A 24,481-nucleotide genomic window follows, 5' to 3' on the forward strand; every position below is an offset into this window, starting at 1 on the left:
TGAGACTCAGAACTCACCATTTATGCACAGGATTATTTAGGAAACTCACTGGGAGACCTCTACTAAGCAATCGAACAAGGCACCCAGGTTGCCTAGGTCCGTTTTGTTGAAGTGAGAACATATTTATAAACTCAGAATGTTGACATAACTTTATTAAGTATTTCCCGATTCAGCAGAGTTGAATATTTTAATTTTTCACCCAGCTTTGCTATATAATTCTGCATTTTGCAGTTTAGTTGCTGGCTCACCACAACTCCTTAATTAGTTAATACAACACAGAACCTGTAACATATGGGACAACACAGTGCAATTTTTAGAGTTTACGGCTCTTATTTTACACAGAAGTAAGTGTCAAATACCTGGCTGGTGGTTTTCAAGCGCATCAAAGATTTTTCTCACCGGTCTCATTGCGGCTTCTTTACAAACCAATTTAATGTCAGATCCAGAGTAACCATCAGTCTCCTGATAAAAAATAAAAATTGATTAATAAACATTCTATGAGGCAAGCTGCATTTTGTCATATTCCTATTGGGTGTGATCACTAGAATGAAAACATTCCACATGTAACATTCAGATATGTAAAAGGTTTTGGATTGGAGGTTGTCGCCTGTCCTGATATTAGTGGGTGAATGTGTCTCATCAGGGGCGGACTGACCGGTCGGGCACTTCGCCCCTTTAAATGCTGCAGCCGCCTGAGCGCTCTCTTAAGAGCGCTCAGGCGGCTGCAGCTTCTCACCTCCCCTCCCCGTAGCGTGGCCGAGCTGCTCTGCGTCCGCGGTGCCGGCCGGATTGATAGGAAGGTGCACACACACTAAGTGTGCACCTTCCTGTCAGTCCGGCCGGGTACAGGAAACAGTGAGTGAGTGAGTGTGTGTGTGTGTGTGTGTGTGTGTGTGTGTGTGTGTGTGTGTGTGTGTGTTCCTATCAATCCGGCCGGCGACGCAGAGCAGCTCGGCCACGCTACGGGGAGGGGTTAAAAGAGAGAGGGAGGGGGTTGAGAGGGAGAGAGGAGGGGGGGTAAGAAGAGGGGGAGGGGGGTAAGAAGAGGGGAGGGGGGAGTAAAAAGAGGAAGGGGGGGTAAGAAGAGGGGGAGAGTAGGAAGGGGGAGTAAGGAGAGGGGGAGGGGGGAGTAAGAAGAGAGTGGGAGTGGGGAGGGGGGGTAAGAAGAGGGGGAGGGGGGAGTAAGAGGAGGGCAATTGCCCCCTCCCCTGTCCGCAGGCACCGTGCGGGCAGCCGGCAGGGGAGGGAGGAAGAGAGGACCCGGGAGCTCAGCCTGCAGCTCCTCTGGGTCCTTCTTGCGCAAGCACAGATCGTTGCCGCGGTTACCACGGCAACGTTACGGCTCTTGCGAGAGTAAACTTTAGCCCTGGAGCTACGGGCTAGAGTTCACTCTCAACACTGTGACCACCAGGTATTCCTGGTGGTCGCAGTGGTGAGAGTGAACTTTAGCCCCATAAACACACTGCCCCCACACACCATACACATTCACACACTGCCCCCCATACACACACACTGCCCCCACACACACCATACACATTTACACACATTGCCTCACACACACATACACTGCCCACCCACACACACACAGCCCCCCATACTAACATTGCCACACACATACACATTGCCCCACACATACACATTGCCCCACACACCCTACACATTCACACACTACACCCCCTCACACACACTGAACCTTTCACACACACTGCACCCCTTACACATGGCACCACTGCTCCTATACCCTACTACATCCTCATATCTCAGCAGACCCCAGGTAAGTTGTCAAACTGTTCTTAAACAGTTTGACTACTTACTCTGGGAGGGGGGCCCGGCCCTCCTGGCACCATAACGACTACACAGAGTAGTAGTGGTTATTGTGCATGGATTATTTCTTTAAATCTACGAGTGCCCCAGTAGCCAGCAAGCCAGACAACCCACAGGCCAGCCAGCCCACAGGCTGGCCAGTAGACAGCCAGCCAGCCTACAGGCCACCAGTTAGGCTTAAAGCCAGCAAGCCACAGCCTGCCAGCCGCAGCCAGCAAGCCCACAGCCTGCCAGCCGCAGCCAGCAAGCCCACAGCCTGCCAGCCGCAGCCAGCAAGCCCACGGCCTGCCAGCAAGCACACAGCCTGCCAGCCGCAGCCAGTAAGCCCACAGCCTTCCAGCAAGCCCACAGCCTGCCGGCAGTAGCCAGCAAGCCCACAGCCTGCCGGCAGTAGCCAGCAAGCTCACAGCCTGCCGGCAGTAGCCAGCAAGCCCACAGCCTGCCGGCAGTAGCCAGCAAGCCCACAGCTTGCCAGCCGCAGCCAGTAAGCCCACAGCCTTCCAGCAAGCCCACAGACTGCCAGCCAGCAACAGTAATTAAGGTAAGAGGAGCCAACTTGGCCTAGGTATCAGCTATGTTGTGTTGCTATATTGTGAATAGGAACCAGAGTGTTGGAGAGACCCCCCTCCAGGCCCCATTAGACTCCATTGTAGTCTCTAATGGGACCTGGAGGAAATTCTTTCTAACACACTCTCTCTAAAGGACACTGAGATAGCCTCTGCTAGAATGCTCCCCCCCCCCCTCCATGGCCCATTAGCCCTCAATTGTAGTCTCTACTGGGGCCTGGAGGCGACTGTTTCCAGCAGGGACACAGAGATGGCCTCTGTTAGAAAGACCCCCTTCCAAGCCTATTAGACTTCATTGTAGTCTCTAATAGGGCCTGGAGGGGATTATTTCTAACACACTCTCTAAAGGACACTGAGATAGCCTCTGCTAGAAAGACCCCCCTCCATGGCCCATTAGCCCTCAATTGTAGTCTCTACTGGGGCCTTGAAGGGATTATTGCACTTTTGTTCCTTGTGTCTAAAGATTGTGTAGGGTGTGGCTGGAGGCAGTGCATGGAGGCGGGACATGGGTGGCGCTTGCTGCGGAGTATGGGTGGGGCCTGTAAGGGGGCCCTTGATTTATTTTGCCCGGGGGCCCTGAGGGTTCTCAGTCCGCCCCTGTGTCTCATATTACAGTGTTAAGGACAACTGACATGAGAGGGCTCCAAGGCCAGGTACTTTTCGATTATATAGTAACTGGAGGCAGTCAAAGCGGTTACATTTCAGCAACCTGCATCCTCTGTGGGCTCCCTGGCTCATTCATGTATCTGTCACTCCTGAGGGCAGTGCCAACTGGAATCTGAAGGAATGAGGGAGCAGAGTGGACTACACAGTGCAAAGTATCCCAGCAATTCGTACTGCTAGAAGGGAGCTGTGTGTGCTGAAATTATCATAAATGGACGAGTATGCCCTGGAATTCTTGTGATTGTGCTGCTACCCAGAAGGTGGGACAGGGACCAAAGTTGAAACAGCCTCTTAAAATGTAACACTTGTGGCAATAATGCATTTGTAATCTGTGTGGCCCAGTGTATTACACCACTGATGTTGATTTGTGACAGCATAAAATTATGCACTTACCTCTCCCAGTGCATTGTAATCCAGGTTAGTTCTCAGTTCTACTCCTCCAGAGTTACTGACCGGAGGCAGCCAGTGCTGGATCATCACCTGTCTAGCTTCCTTACTGGGAAGATCCACCAGGATCCGCTTCTCTAGACGCCTTAGCATGGCATAGTCTAGCTCCCTAATACAGAAAACATTTTTTATGATCAGTGAGTCATTCAGGTCAGAAATTGCAATGCTCGTTTCTGTGGCATTGAATAGATGAACTTAAAATTGAACATACAAATGGTTAAAGTGGACTAAAACACATGGAAACAATTTCACTATTATGGCTTTGGCAAAGAGGGGGTTAAGATGAATTAAACACAGAAACAGATTGTGTGGAAAGCCCTGATCACTTGGGCTTGCAATCTAAAAGGACTTTTAAACACTTTGCATTATGCTTTCTTTTGTAAGTCCTATTCATAACACGAAAGATTATAGAGAGATCAGCGAGGTCAGAGAGCAAATCAGTTCTTATCCGCAGCAGTAAAAGATCAGCCATCTTTCTCACATGCACACTTACATCAGATTACAGCACACGGCAGCATCACTGTATGTACGAGCAGTGGGAGGTTTAAGCACTTGATACTTGAAAGTTCAAATCCTTCTTAGCTAAACCATAGTAAATAACTTGGGTATAAACTCTGAGAGTACATTTTAAATATTAGCATATGGTAGCTTTGTGTTTATGAAAGATTATTTTCGTGACTGTGAGGAGAAAAAATAAATAAATAACTGAAGCTCTCAAAAGTAGAGAGTTCACAATTAATCTTTAAACAATTTAACCCGAAACGAAGGCCATTTCTCCTGTGTTCTAAATAAAATCTTTATCTGTGCTTAGAGGATCATGGACATGTAGTCACAAAGCGCAGTCTTGATCTCTTACCATGGCAGATTGGATGCGGCTAAAACAAATACAAGATCATCAGATCGAGACAAGCCATCCATCTGTACCAGTAATTCAGTCTTCATCCGCCGACTTCCTTCATGTTCACCTCTACCGGGATAAAGAGAATTTTTTTTTTATATATCACTGCCAGTGGTTATGGTTGATGTAGGCAGTTACATAATACTGATCAAAAACCTAATGAGAAACTAAATAGATAAATAGCCTTCAGCATTTGACATCTTAGAAAGAAGCATACACTAGTAAAGAATCATTATTGCCAATTGTTTTCCTTATTTGGAATTTTGAGTTCTGTGTCCACTCCCGACCCATTTCCTGTAGTATGAATTGGACATTGAACTAAAGCCAATCAGACACGCTAAACATCAGTGAATTGTTATAGCCAATCATATTGCTCTATTGCCGATCATTATTTAAAATGTAATGCAAAAGGTTGAAATAGAACCACTAGCATAGGCAAGCTGGCCAGCTGCTTACATTAACCACACAAGGAGAGGGAACAAGAAAACCCTCGTTATCAATCAGCTTTTTAGAAAAAATACAGACAATTGCAGAAGGAGACGTTTGACCACATGACTGAGGAATGGACAATTTAAAGGCATTAGAAAGGCTGGATATGTATATGTTTGTAAACTTATAAAAATATTAGAAGTGATTTCACAATGTTGGCCTTGATCTACAAATATTTTAAGAAGATGAAGTTGGCTAGCTTAACCTGTTCATACTGCAAAAAAAAAAAAAAAATTAAAATATGAAATATTAAACGAAACCACAGATATGGCCAAGCTTACCCAGGACCTGTCCCTCTCTGGCTCATCACAGATTCCAGTTCATCCAAGAAAATTGTGGACGGGGCATGGTATCTGGCAAGTTCAAAGAGTACCTGTCAAAAAAAAAAAAAAAATTCCAGGAGACTATATTGGTCCACTGAAAGGCCTCACTAACTGTGCTCCGCTTTCTAACATCTACATTATGGAGTCAAATTAATAAAAAATGCATCTCATAGACAGGGTACTGCAAAAATGATATACAATAACAACAGGTTAGCCAATGAGCATGCGATAGTTACTTTCATTTCAACATGCTTGGCTTTTACATATAAAAGGATTTGCTTTAATGGAAATATCTATTTGTATAGGAAGAATAAAATAATTTCAAGTGTGGGTAGAGGTAGTGGTGGGTTGGCTGGTAGCTACGTTAAGGGTGAGATCAATATATCTACTCTTATATAGAGTCAGCAAATACCTATTGCTGCATTGTGATTGGCTAGAAGAAAAAAAAAAAGTGCAATGAAGGAGGTTCCGATGTATGATGTAGGAGTGCAATACAGCCTCTTTCGAGGAGAGCCCTAATTTTATCACTAAACCAAAGGAGCTGCAGTTTTTGCTTTGTTTTTTTAGTTAATCTGGAGCTTTTACTAATGGAGTTTGTTACAGTGGGCAGAAGACAACGACGACTTGTTTGCGTTCAGTGACATCGATAGACAATCAGGATTACTATGAATGATTACATTTATTATTCTAGAGATGATGGTAGATAGGAATTGTAGATTTCTTCCTTAGATTTGGGGAATGAATAGGTGACAGTTGGAAGTTAGTGGTGGTTATTTATATTAAACAAATGATGCATGACCAGGTGATTGGACTCACCTTGGACACATCCTATGTACACTTGTCTTATTAGGCATTGGACCTTTAGTATTATCACCACGCTGTAATACCCCCTGGGTCTGATTAACCCCTTAAGTTATGATGGAAGAAATTGTCATACCCGCACCAGCTTCTCAGAATCTCCTCTCCATTTGCTGACAATGGTAGAAGCTGAAATATTGAAGAAGGTTGTGTTGCATTCTGTGGCCACAGCCTTTGCCAGCAATGTTTTACCAGTACCTGTCAATAACCATAAACATAAGGATATGTGTTAATCACATATCAACAAGTATATAAAACAATTTACACTTTAAAACCTCTTGATGACTCAATTCTGAGCTAATTACATCTGCCCTATAGGTCTTACTTGACCTAATCTACGGATGCAGCAAGAAATAGGTTGCACTAGTTTAGCATGTGTACCGGTGATTTGACAGACTAGCCTCATTTACTAAAGGTGATGTAGATTAATTTAGAAATAAACAAATATGTTTAAATGTCTATCTGTTCCTGTCCAAATCTGAGATGATTAAATTGCGTATACGCAGAAGTAAGCTCACACTGACACATGGAGTTCAGGTTAAAAGCACTTCAGAAAATTTAATACAATCTGCTTGGAAAACAGTTGTGTAGATCTTTTTAAAAGCAAAATGACATCATCATTGAATATCAGATAATAACAAATAAACATCATTAATTGGATTAAACGTTATGTGACTATATCAGTGTCCACCCATCAATATTATTAATTGGCTCAGGGATTTGAGTGACCAGCTAGGTGTCCTCCCACCGGGAGGTGGTATTGTTCTGGACAAGGGTGTGGACAGAAGGCTCAGGCGCCATCTTTCCCAGCATGAGGTTTACTCGGTGGAAAGGGGGGCTTGAGCGTCATTTTACACAGTCAGTGATATCGGGCCTCATGTCCAGGTGCAAGGTCTCTTATGAATAGAACATTTCATTACTACTGTGTTCTCGTGGCCTTCAAATTATACTATGTTGCAAGTTAGGGGAAAGTCAGTAAAGTCAGCAGTTCCTGAGTTAATCATGTCTTTATAGAGAATACAGTCTTTGTCTATTGTATTAGATGTGCTGGGAAATTCTGTCATGTAATGTAGTTTTAAAATGAACAAGTTAGGTTATGAGGACAAAATGGAGGATTGAAGAAGTCAGGTTAGGAGGACAAAATGGAGGATTCACAGTATGCAGTTAAAATGGAGTTAGTACAATAATTCAATACAAGTTCAATAAAGATTTTTAATAATTCTACATCAGTCCCCCCTATGAAATGTTAATATTCTAAGAGATAAAAACTTTATTAAGTTAGTATCAGGAAGACGTGTTAACCCAAGGCACAGAAACCCTATGAAGTAACGGTTCTTAAAGTCTTCTTAGTTCTTCAGAGGGACATCATAAATAGACAAGCTTACATTACCATATGGACTTGTGTTATCTGGAATATAGGCACAAGTAGTCATGGTGACAGGTAAACGTTGTTGGTTGCAATAGGTATAATAAATGCAAATCAAAATATTATTATTATTATTAGCAGTGACGGTTGGGAAAATGGACTCAAACTTTCCTTTTACTGCAAAATCATCTGGTACCCCCCTTGGCACACCTATGGCATCAATATATATATATATATATATATCAATCAAACTTTCCCTTTAGAGGGGTGCTCCTTTTTATGTTCTGAAGCATGAATGTGGTGTGTCAAGAGTACCTTGTCATGTATTATGTGTATTGACATAATAACCTTGGCTAGGGTGTAGTATTAAACCTGTCCCACGCTACATCAGCGTAGGTGGACTCGGATCATTTAGTCAATATTAATATCACCACAAACTCAGGATGGGCAAATAATCCTGAGGAAGCTTGGCATTTGGATCCCTTCAGCTTCACGAGGTCTCCTTTTGGGGTCCTCGGCTTTCCATCGATGGCAGGTGGTCAGGCATTATTATGGCCATCAAACACCTACTTGCTGGTATCTTTTTATTTAACAAGTCATTTTTTTCTTTAGAGTCAAAAGTGTGTCAAAATCAACAAATGTCACTTCTCATGTTGCAGAGAGAGTCTTGAATCTGGAACAATGAATCCACTGAGTGATCTCTGCAACTTTCACAATGCACTATTGGGTATATGGTCTTGGTTGTCACATTGATGACCGGCTAGGCTTCTGGCCATCCTGACAAAATGTCTATGATAACTAGTGCATATTTGACCCAGTAGCTCTTTGTCATCTGGATTCTTGAAAGGGATATTGAGAGTTAGCTAGGTGCTTAGGGGTATTTTAGAGATCAAAGAGTTCATGAGGGTCTTGGATAGGTATAAAGTTCCATGGGCTCACTGCCCAGTACATGTTTTTGGGTAAACAGAGCTTAAGAGCGTTGGAGTACAGCCCGTCTTCAAGGGTTGCCCCTTTCTGTTTTTCCAGCTTTGTATTTCTTCAGGGTCAGTAGCTGCTTGTCATTCTTTCAGAAGCTTGAGATCTGTAGGTAGGATCTATATGGTGAGTATGGAAGTTTCTTTAGCGGACACCATTCTGTCCACTTCCCTTGGTGCACTTGTGGCTTGGTTGGCAGCTTTTAGTCAGCTGAGTGGTGCTTCTTATCTTCCAGATTGATCCAAAATAATGTGCTGCACCCAGGGCATGTCTTGAGTCAGTGTAGATATTGGCATGTCTTCCTTCAGGCATTTTGTATGCCACTGAGAAGGCTGTCAATTCAGCGTCTTGAGCAGATGTGAGTGAGGAAAGTGAAGGTGCTTGACGTACCTGATCTTCTGTAGCAACAGCAAATCCAGTATGGTACCTTTCCTCTTTATCCGCAAACAGAGTGGAGTCAGGATCTGGTAAAGCTACTTTGTCTTTCTATTCACTGTTCTCTTGCTGACCCCCCTCTGTAGAGATTTGTAAATTGAATGTTCATGTTTTGTTCTAATGAGTCAAGTTCCTTTCATGAGATTTCTGGGGACTTAGTGAAGAAAAAACATGAGGGACAGCCACCTCCCTTACTTCCATGGGAATCTGGGTCAGGGCCGCACTATTTCCTTGAGAGTGCCCAAAACAATTCTTTCATGTCTGAATAATTTTTCGTTAGTGTGGTATTCCCCCCTGGGAAGTGGCGGAAGAGTGGCCAGAGCAACATCTCTTCAAAAATATAATGTCGTCAGGTAGAGGCAGAGTTGTCTATGGGTGGAGGAAATTGGTAAGGAATAAGAAGGGAGGAAGCATATAAGGGATATAGATATGGTGGTGGGGAGATGGAAGAATGAGTAGTGGATAGAGTGAGAGGGAAGAAGGTGGAGTAGGAGAAGGAGAAGAGGAAGGAGTAGGAGGAGGAGGAGGAGGAATAGAGGAGAAGTAGGAGGAGAGAGGAGAAGGTGGAGTGGAAGGAGAAAGTGGAGTAGAGGGAGGAGTAGGAGGAGGAGTAGAGGGGAAGTAGGAGGAGAGAGGAGAAGGTGGAGTAGAGGGAGGAGTAGGAGGAGAAAGTGGAGTAGAGGGAGGAGTAGGAAGAAGAAGAAGGAGGAGTAAGAGCAGGAAGAAGGAGTAGGAGGAGGAGAAAGTGGAGTAGAGGGAGGAGTAGGAGGAGGAGTAGAGGAGAAGTAGGAGGAGAGAGGAGAAGTAGGAGGAGAGAGGAGAAGGTGGAGTAGAGGGAGGAGTAGGAGGAGGAGAAGAGGAGAAGTAGGAGGAGAGAGGAGAAGGTGGAGTAGAGGGAGGGGCAGTAGGGGAAAGTGGGGGACTGCAGATGAAGGGGAGGGATCGGTGGGAGGAATAAGCGGGGGTGGGCAGGTAAGGGAGCAGACAGGTGATGTAGCAATGGAGGAGACATCAGAAATCAAGACTAGGTAGAAATGCAATGGAGGCTGCAAATAGCCCATGTACAACAACTTTTAACTGGCCCTAAGCTTTCCCTAGAGAAAAATAATAAAAGGCTAACATGCTCATCTCGTCTCCACAAGCCTCGAACGTTTCACTCCCATGGGTGGCCCATGATGGCTTGCCCACCACTTCTCCACACGGGGTCTTGTGCCCGCGGAGACAGACGCTATCCCTGACTCTCGTTCTTAATTTAATAATTTATATCTAACATCTCAAAATGTAATTTCTACTTATATCACAAATATACATTATCACAATTTTATGTCTCGTAAATGGGATAAAATTTATTCTACTCTTTACTGATAATGTATTTTTAAAACATACAAAATAGACAAATAACATTGCCTTCTGCAAAATAAATGGAAAAGATAATGGAGATTTTGTTAAGCTTATAAATGGCTATACATTAATTCACACTTCTTGTACTCCAGTTTCTGGCTGTTAATGACAATGTACAATGTAATAGAGCAGCAGGGAATGCTAGCAGAATGCTTGGTTGCATAGGGAGAGGTATTAGCAGTAGGAAGAGGGAAGTGCAGAGTACTGGATACAGTACTGGAGACCATATCTTCAGAAGGATATGGATACCTTAGAGAGAGTTCAAAGAAGGGCTATTAAACTGGTTCATGGATTGCAGGGTAAAATTCACCAGGAAAGGTGAAAGGATCTTGACAGGTATAGCTTGGTGAAAAGATGATAAAAGCATTTTAAATACATAAAGGGAAACAACACAGTAAAAGTGGAGACTATATTTAAAAGAAGGAAAACTACCATAACAAGAGGGCATAGTCTCAAAAATAGAGGGACAAAGGTTTAAAAATGATATCAGGAAGCATTACATTACTGAGAGGGTAGTGGATACATGGAATAGCCTTCCAACTGTAGTGGTAGAGGTTAACTCAGTAGAAGTGTTTAAGCATGCGTGGGATAGGCATAAGGCTAAGCACTTGCTGCTAGTAACAGATCTAGAATTAATATACTATAATGCCCAAAGTCTCAATTCCTATGCATATGCAATAATAAAATATCTGGGTTTACAACAAAAAAATTATATTAGTCAGTCTTTTAATCTGGAGGCAAACATTATCCAGTAAAAACATTTTGAAACCAATCCCTAATTGTATTACCATTTGTTCAAGAAATCTTGGTTTATTAGAACTTTCTTTTAGTAAATGTTCTTTAAGATAACCCTTCTTTCAGCATGTTATCAATCTTTGTACACAAAGCTAAAACACACTTGTTACTTATACGTGAAACGATAGACATATATATTCTATCTACATATTAACCATTACTTGTCACAGACACTTTCCTGATATAGGGAAACTAATAGTAGGATAATTCTAGTAACCGTAACCTTTTTGTTCATAATATATGGGAATTAAGGAAGACAGCATGTCTTTAAGATAGGATGAGCATGACACAATACACGGGCGGAAAATAAATAAATAAATAAAATAAATAAATAAACTCACGGAATGCAAACAATATACCTACAGCCATTAATCACTTTTCCTCTTCACAATCTAGCTTAACAACTTTGCATATTCCCTCTATCCACATTGCATAGCAATGCAACAAATCACACTTGCCTTTACATTTTTAACTCGTCCAAATAATTCTCTATTCCTGCATCAGATTCACTTTCCTAACCTTCGTAATAAACATTGAGCTACATCCCTGACTCCTTATCTTATACAACAGTCTTGGAGAAAATACTTTGTTCCATTGCTAAATCTTATTAGTTTCTGAATAATTTTACTGAACGCAGAACTGAAAAACCAGGAATGTCACCCCTCCCTCTCCCCCCTCGCGTCTCACAGAAGGCAAGGAGAGAGCCAGCATGAAGTTTTTTTAACCATGTCAGCGCTGGAAGGACAGTTACGTTACAATTATTGCAAGCAAAGAGACACAAAAACACAACATTTAATACTCTTCAGTGAAACTCAATACAAAACCCCCACCCTCTACCAGGGTAATGGCTAACACAAAATACAAAAACAATTATTATAATATACATACATTCTTAACCCTTTGTGATCTAGTTCTTCCTCAACCCTACCTTCCTGCTGAATAGCATTGTTACTCTGTACCAGTAAGCTTGCTTTCTTCTCTGTCAGTAATCTACCACATGAAGGCACAGCAATTTTACACACTTTAGCAATCTCTATCTTCAACTAGATCACACGCGCTAGCCAGCCCTTATTGGGCTTTTCTAACCCTGTTCCATTCCCCTCCTATACAGGCGTCCCAGATATAGGGGGAAAAGGTTTTAAACAGTGTCTACAATGGTGGACTGACACTCGAGAGGGGTGGGTCCCCCCCCAGTGCGTCTTCCCAAAACGTAGACTAGTCACTAATTGGAGGTGAGAAGTGTGTGACCAATCACTTCTCTCACAATAGAAATAGGAGAGGATAGAATAATAATATAGGAAGTATAGAAAAGGTAAAGAGTAAGGAAAAATCCTTAGGGACAGACACAGGAGTTCATGAGACTCCTAATTAAACAGACAAGACAACAATACAGTTGAAATACAGTGCATGCATCACAGTTCAAATGAAATCAACAGTAATCCCTTTCCTTTACTCGTGTGCTTACTCCAAAGTCACCTCCCTCAACCTCGTAGTGTCCCCGCTCGGAGAATGACTTTCATAAGTCTCACTACCAGCGGCCACGGAAAACAACTGACACCGGTCCGAGTTCCGTCAGCCTCCCTCTGCACAGCAGTCCACAAGAATGTGGCCACCTCTATCCTCACTCCCGTAGTGCCCCTATAAAACCCACTTATAAGTCTCACTACCACGTGATGCGGAAAACAAGCAATGCCTACTTGAATCCCCCCAGGAAACAGAGTCCCCTGCCACAAGACTAAGTCCCCTACCACAAATAAACAGAAAACTGGAATTCCACCAGCCCCAGCGCTCAGGGTTGTGGTTACCAAAAGAAAACTGGAATCCCCCCAGCCGAAGCTGAGGTTTACCAAAACTGGAATACCCCCCAGCCTCAGCACTCGGGGCAATGGTTACCAAACTTGGAATTCCACTAGCCCCAGTACTCGAAACTGTGGGTTACCACGTGCACAATGAGGCTAGCTGGGCTCTCAAAGTGTCACAAGAAGGATCACAGGAAATTATGAGTCTACACAAAATCCACAGTTCCAACAATCCCCTTTTTCCTACAACCACAGCACCGTGGTTCCTAAAAGAGGTAAAACAGGCAACAGAAGACCCCCAGGAACGAATCCACAGGTCCACCCCCCTTTATCCCAAAAGGGGTAAAATACAAACAGATAGACAGACACACTGAAGACCCAGGCAAATCCCCTCAGGTCCACCCCCCCTTTATCCCAAAAAGGGGAAAACAAGCAAGACAGAACCCCAGGCAAATCCCCTGCAGGTCCACCCCCCCTTTATCTCAAAATGGGGAAACAGGCAAACAATTCAAACACAATTCAAACACACCCAGGCAACAGATAGACTAAAATTGCAGGTAAACAAGTGAGTAACGAGACACCGGGCAAGATATTACCTGTCTTTGATGTCCTCCCGGGAAGCAGTCACAGACACGTGGACGGGTCAATCAAAGGGGCCGGAACATACCGGTGGCTCTGCAGAAGTCTCTACCGTGTACTTGGAGGTGATCAGTCTCCCTTCCTACCCCCAGGATTCCCCCGTCCAACAGCATCTTCCTTAGGACGGCTCACCGGCCAGACATAGCCCGATGCCCCACGTTGGATGCGCCAAATTGATGTAGATTAATTTAGAAATAAACAAATATGTTTAAATGTCTATCTGTTCCTGTCCAAATCTGAGATGATTAAATTGCGTATACGCAGAAGTAAGCTCACACTGACACATGGAGTTCAGGTTAAAAGCACTTCAGAAAATTTAATACAATCTGCTTGGAAAACAGTTGTGTAGATCTTTTTAAAAGCAAAATGACATCATCATTGAATATCAGATAATAACAAATAAACATCATTAATTGGATTAAACGTTATGTGACTATATCAGTGTCCACCCATCAATATTATTAATTGGCTCAGGGATTTGAGTGACCAGCTAGGTGTCCTCCCACCGGGAGGTGGTATTGTTCTGGACAAGGGTGTGGACAGAAGGCTCAGGCGCCATCTTTCCCAGCATGAGGTTTACTCGGTGGAAAGGGGGGCTTGAGCGTCATTTTACACAGTCAGTGATATCGGGCCTCATGTCCAGGTGCAAGGTCTCTTATGAATAGAACATTTCATTACTACTGTGTTCTCGTGGCCTTCAAATTATACTATGTTGCAAGTTAGGGGAAAGTCAGTAAAGTCAGCAGTTCCTGAGTTAATCATGTCTTTATAGAGAATACAGTCTTTGTCTATTGTATTAGATGTGCTGGGAAATTCTGTCATGTAATGTAGTTTTAAAATGAACAAGTTAGGTTATGAGGACAAAATGGAGGATTGAAGAAGTCAGGTTAGGAGGACAAAATGGAGGATTCACAGTATGCAGTTAAAATGGAGTTAGTACAATAATTCAATACAAGTTCAATAAAGATTTTTAATAATTCTACATCAAAGGTACACAAGGACAGAACTCAGAAACAGATGGGAAACTCACTGGAGATAGCACGTTTGATGAGAATGTGGAACCTATAGTAAGAAGTTATTATCTATAGCTTACCTGGAAAAGCTACCAACATTGTGAAGACTTAGGGGTTAAAGAGGGGCAGTACTCTGTTTAATTTAAAGTCAGTTCCTTTAAATTCGTTACTGTCACTTAAAAAACTCCAAACGGCATGCAAACAGTGTATGACAGAGAAAAGTGGACAACCAGGCTCAGATAACAAAGTTCGAGTATTTAGAGTCCAAGTCTATGAACTGGATTCTAGTATTCCAATATTACATGTAAGATATTATTACGAACAGCTGGCAGATATTTGCTGCCAAAAAAATTCAAACTGGTTTACAACCTCAGGCCTGTGTCTAGCAGTCTACCACTACGAACATCTACCTCTAAAGATATTATCCAAGTATTCAGTCACTGCAATAGCATCCCCAGTATACTGCACATGCACACTTTACCTATGATCAGTCATGGAGGATAGACTCAGGAGATTATGTGATTGGTACTATGTCAGGTACACATCTGTGGGTGAGTTGTTTCCGTAAAGGGACACTACAGGCACCCAGATCACTTCATCTCATTGAAGTGGTCTGGGTCCAATGCCCCCATTAGCCCTGCTATATAAAACATTGCAATTTTAGAGATACTGCACTATTTATATAGTAGTGCCAAGACTGCCTCTGAAGTAGTTGTAGTGGCTTAACTGTATGCCAAGATCTTACATATAGCGTGTGTTGTATTATACACAGAATTTTGACGCTACCACTATGGGCTATGGACTCAGAGAGTTTAGTTATAAAACTAAACTAGTTATTGCATGATTGTTAAGGACATGTGAAGTCAATACAGGTCAGATGTAAGATTTATATTTGCATTAATTGCATATTGCATATTAATTTTTTTTATATATATTTTATTGGGTTTCGTGGACTATGGGTGGGAAGAGTAAAGATCAGAGTTAAATGAATTAACTTCAAATGAAGTTTGAGGCGTTGCAAGTCCAGTGTGAGCATTTTTCTTCATTGAACATGTCATTTTCATGGTACCTAAAAGCAGGGCTGATCTCAATACACAAAGTTTGTTTTATAAACTAATTTTCATTAATTTATCCTTTATGGATATTTAATAAAGATTACTTGAAATTATTGTTTTTTCCTCTTGGTAGCAGAATATTAAGTAACTCTTGTTACTTTGTGTCTTGGTAAATAGTGGAACCAATTGGACCAAATACCCCACTGATACTGACTGCTACTGGCCCATTTTATTAGGAGCCTTCTATACTGTATGCTAATGATTTTGACCCATATGTGGGGAATAAAGGAGAATCTATTTCAGGGAACGAATAGTTGCTAAGAGTGTTTTAGGTTTACAGTCATTCCGATTTGTTTTTTAACTTATTAGTAACAGAGGTGTGAGATCGGAGGAATATCGACACAATCTGGGGTCTCTTTTTCCCTCATTGAGCAAACAGTGAGAGCACAAAGTGATAGAGGATGAGTCGCGCGCACCATGCTCCAGTGAGAGAAACCAACTATTTCTGAAGTTAATCTTTCCGATGCCTACATTAAGCTCCATCAATGAGGAAGGCCAATTAAAATCTTTGCAGAAGATGAATACACAGCAACAGCATGAAGCGGACTACATCACTACATGTAATATAACTCTCTAAACAGACTGAAAGTATCCACTTACTGCCATTCTATATAAATCTTACAGAGCATGAAAAAAAAATCCCATAATTCCCTTCACGTCACAGATATCTACTTTACCATGGCAATAAAGCTGATTTGATAAAGAAGGAAAGAGAAAATGAGAGCAGACTGCCTTTCTAACTCTCCAGACATTAACGGGTTTACTCCAACCACCATGGCCACCTGCAGTGATTTGAAGTGATCATGGTAGTAGGAGTATACACGGTGTTTCAGCTTGATGCCCTGCACATACTGTGTTATTTGCACTTGTGTGCTGGGGCTAGTTGCACACAGGACTCTTGGCTACCTAATGTGAATTCTGTGCATAATTTACATCTGTTGTCAGTTTGCACTGCTCGCTGGCAACAGATGTAAAAATCTTTAAGATAGATTTACTCTCTCGCCCTCCCGCCTCACTCAGTTATAAAAAAAAAATCCCTCCCTCACTCCTATCACCAGCCAAGATCACACACACACACACAAGCTCTGAGCCAGCAGTAGGTCTAATCACAGGATTCTCTATGACCCGTGATGTGGCAGGGGGAGCATAACTCGGGAGCTTCGTCCAGCGCTAAATTCAAGGGGATCCCCCCCCCCCCCACTAAAGGTTAAAGTAACCTATTAAATTATCAGTGGTAAGAAGCACCATCTCAAACGTTTAATCAAAACTCTTCCAACAAACAAAGAAGCTAAATGTCATATTGAGATAACATGACAACAGCCAAACAGTAGCAAGCACACTAACCTGGAGGTCCATACAGTAACAGTCCTTTCCAAGGAGAGAGGATTCCAGTGAACAGCTGTGGGTACTGTTGGGGAGATGTATCAAATTAAACAATTTTACACAATGCAATGGCTCATTTATGAATATCTTCCTCCTGAACGGTTTGAAAAAACAAAAACAAAAAAAGCAAATGCACAAAAAATAAAATGGCAATAATGGGTATTTTGGAGATGGGCCTAGATGAGTGGAATGACTTTCCAGTGATAGTAATAGGAGAAAACATATCAGAATTAAAAAAAAAAAAAACAACAACGTATTGAGCCAAGATCAAAAATATCACGTCAGCAACTTTATAATGAGGAAAACGGCCAACTTGGATTTGCCAGCAGGTTCCTATTGGCTGTCAAGTCATCTTTCTGTTATATTAAAATACATAGCTGGGGTGAGAAGTGTTAAAGGATAACTACTGGTGGGGGGCGGAGCCTGACCTGCGAGCTGTGCGGACATGTCTGCCACAAGCTCCCGCCGAGAGGGCACAAACCGGGGCAAAAGCAGTGACTGCCCAGCCCAAAACTACTCAGGGGTACATCCTCCATGTCGGGGGTACCCTCCGGAACCCAACGCTGCCACCCCGGAGCTCGTCGAGGCTAGGAACACGGAGACACACATGCGGCCTACTGCGGCTGAAGCTAGGGAGAGGCGGCCGCTCTCCTCGGCACGAGAGCCCTTCAGCGAATACCCTCCGAGCTACCCCCCCTGGACCGGCGGGGGATATCCCGGTCCACCCCAAACACAACGGCCAGGCAGGAGACCTGACCATAAGCCATATTGGGGTATCTGAACCACGAGGCAAAGCCAAGATGGCCGCCCAGCACACACACAAAGTGCAGACCATCAAGCCACCCAGATCCCCTATGGAGGCATTCGACAGCCTATGCGCAAGCTTCAAGGATACCCTGCTGAGCAGAGGAGCGACCTACGCCAAGCAGAGTCACTCATAGCCAAGTGGATACGACCAGCAGCACGGCGCAGCTATTATAAGCAGACGCCACGAGCATCCAAAATGGCTGTCCGACAATACAGGTACCAGCGGGCCCTGAGACGGAAAATGGCAGCAGGCATGCTGGGCGCACGCTCCCACCTGCAAATCAAACCACCCTGGATTACAAAACAAATGACGCAAACCAATACCTCACCTCTCCACTACCTCGGCATCCAGCGCAGCAAGAACCGACTATACGCAAAAATACACGCAACACCACAGACCGCGAGGCAACATACCCCACGAGCTAATGCTGGACCCGGCTCCAGAGGCGACATCAGCAAGCAAAGGGGCGACAATGGTGAGACAGAGAGGGACAACATCCGGGACTTACCAGCACTAGGTATAGGCTGAGGCACCCATTATGCCACCCTACACAGGCACCCTTCACCTGGACTGCTCCGAGCCCAGATGCCTCATACATTCCCCACGCAGACTATAAACCCATACCATGGACTCCCAATGGCAGCAACTTGGACTTACCAACTCTGGGTATTGGCTGAAGCCCCCCCCCCACGCACAAGGGTATACTTAGCCTGGAATGTCACCAACCGCTACAACAGCTAAATACCCATACTCTGATAACAAATGCATGTCTCATACCCATTATGCTCCCGTGCCAATATTAACACTTACTCGCAATGTTATTTTTTGATAAAAACTTCTTTCCAGTGGTATATCACTTAGTTAACCCTTAATCTAGCAGAACAATCTTATGTGCAGTGATCTTGCTTCAAGTTATAAGCCAGACCAAGCACTGTTATACTATATCCAATACCTTTTAGCTCACCTGCGCACTGCACTAAATGTATAAATGTATAGAATACTCTTTTGTGCTGCATGTTTAATAGCCCGTTTCTTACTAGCGTGTTTACACTTTGCTCTTCTTAGTACAGCATAACGTTTAACTTTTTTCACATAATATATAAGCATGCTTCCAAACACATAGCTCACTCATGTACTCCTACTCAGAGGAAACTGTAATCTTTTGTTAGACTAAATACAGCAGTGAGTGGTTAGACTGCCGTGTATAACTATGTCTACAACTAGAATAATAGATGACCATAGCCTGTGACCTCTGAGACGCACCCAACCCATAAATCAATGTGTGTCACTACTCGTAGACTACATCACGCAACAATCTATAACACATACCTTAGCAACTAGTAAATTGTGCCTAGCCTGTGGTAATCTTACTAAACCTAACCTTAAGCGTTTGACAAATCATCTACGAACAAAAAAAATGTGCAGATTTAACAATGCTACTTCACTGTATCATCCTGTACCAAATATTGCCTGTTTATGCTGTTGTGGCATACCTGAGCAGCTTGTATTTTTCGTTTGCACTACAAAAATAAAGAATTAAAAAAAAAAAAAAAAAAAAAAAAAGGATAACTACTGGTAAAACAAATCCAATCCATATGTTCTAATTTTCCATCTAATAATGTTTTTAATTCATGTATGTTGAAATCATTATGTAGAACAGACTGCTGCAAAACAGTGGGTTCTCACTGGGATTACGGACAATCTGACACAAGCTGCTGAAAGATGGCAGTCAGAAAGGGGGAGTGGGAGAGGCAGAACGTGATTTCTTTAAAAATATTATATATTTTATTTGTTTTCATTTATTGATGTATGTTGACATTTTTAAACATATAGATTATATTAAGATATTTAAAAAAAAAATAATAATGACAGTTATCCTTTAATTCCATTGAGGCAAATGTAAAATCCATGAGTATTGTAGAACTGAATGAATAACTGTAGGCATTGTTTAACATTAGGATACACATCATGAGTAGCAACCCCCAAGTCAATGGAGAGGTCTGTATTCTTATTTTTCTCAACAGAAAGTGAAGTAATCTAATTGAAAAATCCTAATTACTGGAGACATACAAAATAAAAGTGGGGCAAACTTCTAAAATCAGAACTATCACCATACTCTTTATTTTTAGAAATTTGCCCCACCTTCCCAACAAAGGAAACTTTGTAAATCTCCACCATTGTGGCACCTCTTTCATACAGAGACGTGGAAAAAAACAAAACATTTTGTAATTAATCACTATAGAAGGCAGAAAAGGGGTAACTATCAAATAAATAAAAATCGGAAATATATTAAACTATTCCATTGGGGGGGAAAGGGGGGTAAGAAACAGCCATACACTGATCATCCACAACATTAAAACTCACTTGTCGAGGGGTTGGATATATTAGGCAGCAAGTAAACAATAATTTTTTGAATTTCATGTGTTGTAAGCAGGAAAAATGGGCAAGCGAAAAGTTCTAAATCATTTTGCCATGGGCCAAATATTGATGGGTAGATGACTGGGTAAGAGCATATCCAAAACGGCAAATGGGTTGTTCCGGGTATGCAGTGGTTAGTACGTACGTAATAGTGGTGCAAGGAAGGACAACCGGTGGACTGGTGTCAGGGTCACGGCACGGGTGCCCAAAGGGCACATTGATGCACGTAGGACACAATTGCTAGTCCGTCTGGTCTGATCACACAGATGAGCTACTGTAGCTCAAATTGCTGAAAAACTTAATGCTGGTCATGATAAAGATGTCAGAACATACAGTACATCACAGTTAGCTTCTTGTGGAGCTGCACAGTCACAGACCAGTCAGAGTGCCCATGATGTCCACCACCGAAAGAGCCTTCAATGGGGACATGAGCATTAGAACTGGACCAACCATCACTGGAAGAAGGTTGTCTGGTTTGATCAGTCATATTTTCTTTTAGATCAGGGGGAAGGCTGGGTACATGTGTGTCATTCACCTGGGGAATAGATGGAAGCAGGATGAACTATGGGAAGAAGGCAGGCCGACAGAGGTTATGCTTTGGGCAATGTTCTGCTAGGAAGCCTTGGGTCCTGTAATTCATGTGGATGTACCTTGCCACACTGCAAAAAGTGTTCAAGAATAGTTGCCTTGGCCTCCAAATTCCCCAGATGTCAATCCAATTTGAGCATCTGTGGGATGTGCTGCAACAATAAATCCGATCCATGGAGTCCCCACTTTGCAGGACTTAAAGGATCTGCTGCTAATGTCTTGGTATCAAACACAACAGCAGATGTTCAGAGGTCTAGTGGAGTCTATGCCTCAACGCAGTAGAGCTAATTTGGCAGCACAAGGGGGACCTACATTAGGCAGAAGGTGTTAATGTTGTGGCTGATCAGTGTATGAGCATATGACTTTTAGCCAAAGTAAGTAATGAGTAGGAAATTACCATATACTCTATTTACCAAGAACACCCCTTTGATGTTTAGATTTGGTGAGGTTATGTTAAATTACCGGTTATTTCTTATTATGCTTTGTACAGCTTTCATTCTCATACATCAGCTAGTTAAAACATCACTGTTTTAGAACTGGGAAATCCAAGTTTAAATCCAATTTAAACACCCTCATCAGTAATGGTACTTGGCCAAAACAAGTAGCGACATCTACCTGCCTACTTCATATCTTCATATATTGTAAGCTTGTTTGAGCAGGACCGTCTTCACCTCTAAATATCCCCTATCTATGATTGTAAAGGCTGCAAAATACGTTGGTGTGATATAAAAGAATACAATATTCTTTGGTTGATCACTAGTGAAATAGATCATAAAATGTAGGGTAAAGCTGCATTGTATGTAAATCTAGTGCCACTGTTTATGGTACCTTACATTGATCTTCCATTACTTCTCCAATGTATACATATAACAACTGTTGGTCTATTTACCAAATCACACTTGTAGACAACATGTGTAAGCATTAACAATTAAAGTAACTCAGGTTCTGCCAAATTGAACTCACAAACTACAAAACGATAAACGGTCTCCTCCACAAGTTAGACGGAAAGCCACTGTGAACAATGAATTAATGAAAAATAAGGCTACTATCAATGTAGCCTAAGGGTAAGAATACTTTCGATCTACCTACTTCTCATCTACCTTGCAGTTCATCCATGCCTTATCTCTCAGATTGTGGGCTTATGAGCCAAAGCCTGATAGCCTTCCGTAAAACTGACATGTTGTAAACCTTTTTATAAACTGTCCTTCATTTTGTGATATCCGTTGGTGTTATAAATATAAATGACGGGGCGGAGCCAGCGCCTGAGCGAGCAAGTCGCACCACTCGACAGCTCCGTGCTCGAAACCAGCTAAGCCACTTAATTCAGCGGCCAAAATACACCCCGAGACCCAAAAACCGGGGAAGAAGGCGAAGAAGAGTCGAGCCGATCTGGATCCCGGTTCCCAGGATATAAGCTCTTTTATGCGCCAGGCACAACGACACGCACCCGCCAAGATGGCGCCGCAGGAGACCTATACCTCCCAATCCTCAGACGAGGAAAGTATACCGGGCTTTAAGCCCGCTCTCGGGAAGCTACAAACCCGACCTCTGCCGCCACAAGACCTAGGGGACGCGGCCCCAGCAACAAAGGCCGACATCAAGGCACTAGTGGCGGAAATCAAAGCGATGTTCGACGCAGAAATGGCACAAGTGAGAGGTGAGGTCTCGACGCTCAATAGCCGTGTAGTGTCCGTTGAAGAGTCCCTTAAAGGCACCAGGGTGGCACAAGCAGCCACTGATGCAAAACTGGGATCCCTGCAAAAACAATGCACCACGTTGACAGCCCAACTGGCAAGCATGGAGGACAAGGCCAAAGCAAGGAACCTGAGGATCCGTGGAGTTCCTGAAACGGTTACTACTGTGGAACTGCCACATTATTGCAGGAGGCTCATAGCCACGTTGCTAGTCCCAAAGCAGGCAAAACAAGCAGGTATGGACTCATGCTTTCGCCTTCCTAAAGCGAACAAGGCACCCCAGGAAGCTCCTAGGGACGTGCTCATTAAGTTTGTACGGGACTCAGATCGAGGGGCCCTAATGGGAGCTGCAAAAGGCTCACCTACAGTTACATTTGAGGGTGACACCCTAACGCTATACAGGGACTTATCCAGGCAGACTCTCATGTGGCGCAGGTCACTTCGCCCTGTTACCATGCAGCTAAGGGAGAATTCCATTACCTACAAATGGGGCCCACACCGCCTTATGACGGAACGTGCAGGAAAGCAGTTATCCATGTCGCACATCAATGAGGCATCTACCTTCTTACAGTCGTTAGGACTTTCATTGCCGGCAGCACCAGTGGGCGCCCGCCCAATGTGGAACATGGAAGACATCACCCCGTTCGCCCCCAGAGCAGTGACACCGAAGGCGACAGGCTCCTTAACCTGAGACTCTTCTAATGGACATACCACCAACAATTGGACTCCGCTACACACTATTGCAAACCCGCAAAGTGGACTTGCAGTCTAAACCCACATACTGTTTATAATTGATGACTATGTGTGTATAATGTGTTTAAGGTTTAGTTTACACAGTTAAATTTTTCTTTAAAAATGAAACCTAGACTACTCGCATATCGCTGGTAGCATGGAAAGTCTTAAATTGATCGCAACTGGCTCCGAAAGCAACTAGCCGGTAATCATGTGCAAGATGACACTCCTCCCCCCCCACCGCCCTCCCCTTGACCACAACTACTCCCCCCCTCCCCCCTCCATCCCTCCAACCCTCCCCCCCTGACCAACCTAGAGCTCGCACGCAAAAGTAATTCTGGCATCCTACACCCGAGCTCCTATAGCTGGGTACAAGCGCCCTCCAAGATCGCAGCACCGAATTAAACTGCCTAGCAAGTGGGGGTTTAGAAGCTAATGTTAAAAATTAAAAACGGGTTGACTAGCAAAGGTGCAAATATTTTAAATATGTTAAGTTTTTGCTAAATGTGTTAAGTGCGAATGGATTATATGCAGTTGTATTTTATACATATGTTCATCTATACACAACTGATGTAAAACAAGTTCGAATTACTGCAAACCCACAAAAATAAAGAATTTCAAAAAAAAAAATATATATATATATAAATGACAATAATAATAATTCAGGTATGGTGAATAGAGCTTCTAGTTGTTAAATAAAAAACATATTAAAGTTCTAAATTTGTTGGCATATGGAAATTTGTAAGCTGTAAGTTCTTACCCTAATAGGATAGACTACGGCTTCTTTTACCAGTCTCTTGGCTGCATCAAGACCAATGATATCATCCCATCTCACATTGGGATTCTGGAGATATATGTCCTGGAAAATGATACAAAGCTAGTTCAATCCAAACGTTTACAAAAGCAGTGTGCAACCGTCTACAAATTAATATTGTTTCATTACTTTTTGATAATGCAAATGCCTACACCTAAACTAGTGGTGTTATATATTTTACATATTTAGCTCAGTTCCCATTCATTTACAGGAGCTTTTTTTGTAAATGTTGATGGTCAATGGGTAACGAAAACAGGGAGTGACTTTACAAAACTGCATCCTTCCTAATATTTCACATGAAGATATTGTGCTAGCGCATTTGCTAGCAATTGTATCAATGGAGTTATATCATTTTTGCAATCAAAAGGACAAAAACAGGCAAGAAAACCCACGACAACCAAAAAGGTAAGGCTAAAAGAATAAAACAATTAAAAAAAA

The 24,481-nt window shown here is 42.8% G+C and overlaps 1 protein-coding gene across 4 annotated transcripts in view; it reads right to left on the reverse strand.

Moving 5' to 3' along the window:
• KATNAL2 (katanin catalytic subunit A1 like 2) overlaps positions 1-24,481 on the reverse strand; it is a 68,295-nt gene that overhangs the window by 897 nt on the left and 42,917 nt on the right. For all 4 annotated transcript variants that reach the window (XM_063453866.1, XM_063453868.1, XM_063453867.1 and 1 more), the window contains 7 exons: positions 23,990-24,088; positions 16,951-17,014; positions 6,148-6,266; positions 5,169-5,260; positions 4,357-4,467; positions 3,447-3,609; positions 360-462 (listed from right to left, as the gene is read on the reverse strand). In XM_063453866.1, coding sequence (XP_063309936.1) covers positions 360-462; positions 3,447-3,609; positions 4,357-4,467; positions 5,169-5,260; positions 6,148-6,266; positions 16,951-17,014; positions 23,990-24,088 — 751 coding nt within the window. The remainder of the gene's footprint in view (positions 1-359; positions 463-3,446; positions 3,610-4,356; positions 4,468-5,168; positions 5,261-6,147; positions 6,267-16,950; positions 17,015-23,989; positions 24,089-24,481) is intronic.

This window comes from Pelobates fuscus, chromosome 5 (assembly GCF_036172605.1).
Source record: "Pelobates fuscus isolate aPelFus1 chromosome 5, aPelFus1.pri, whole genome shotgun sequence".
NCBI lineage: Eukaryota > Metazoa > Chordata > Amphibia > Anura > Pelobatidae > Pelobates > Pelobates fuscus.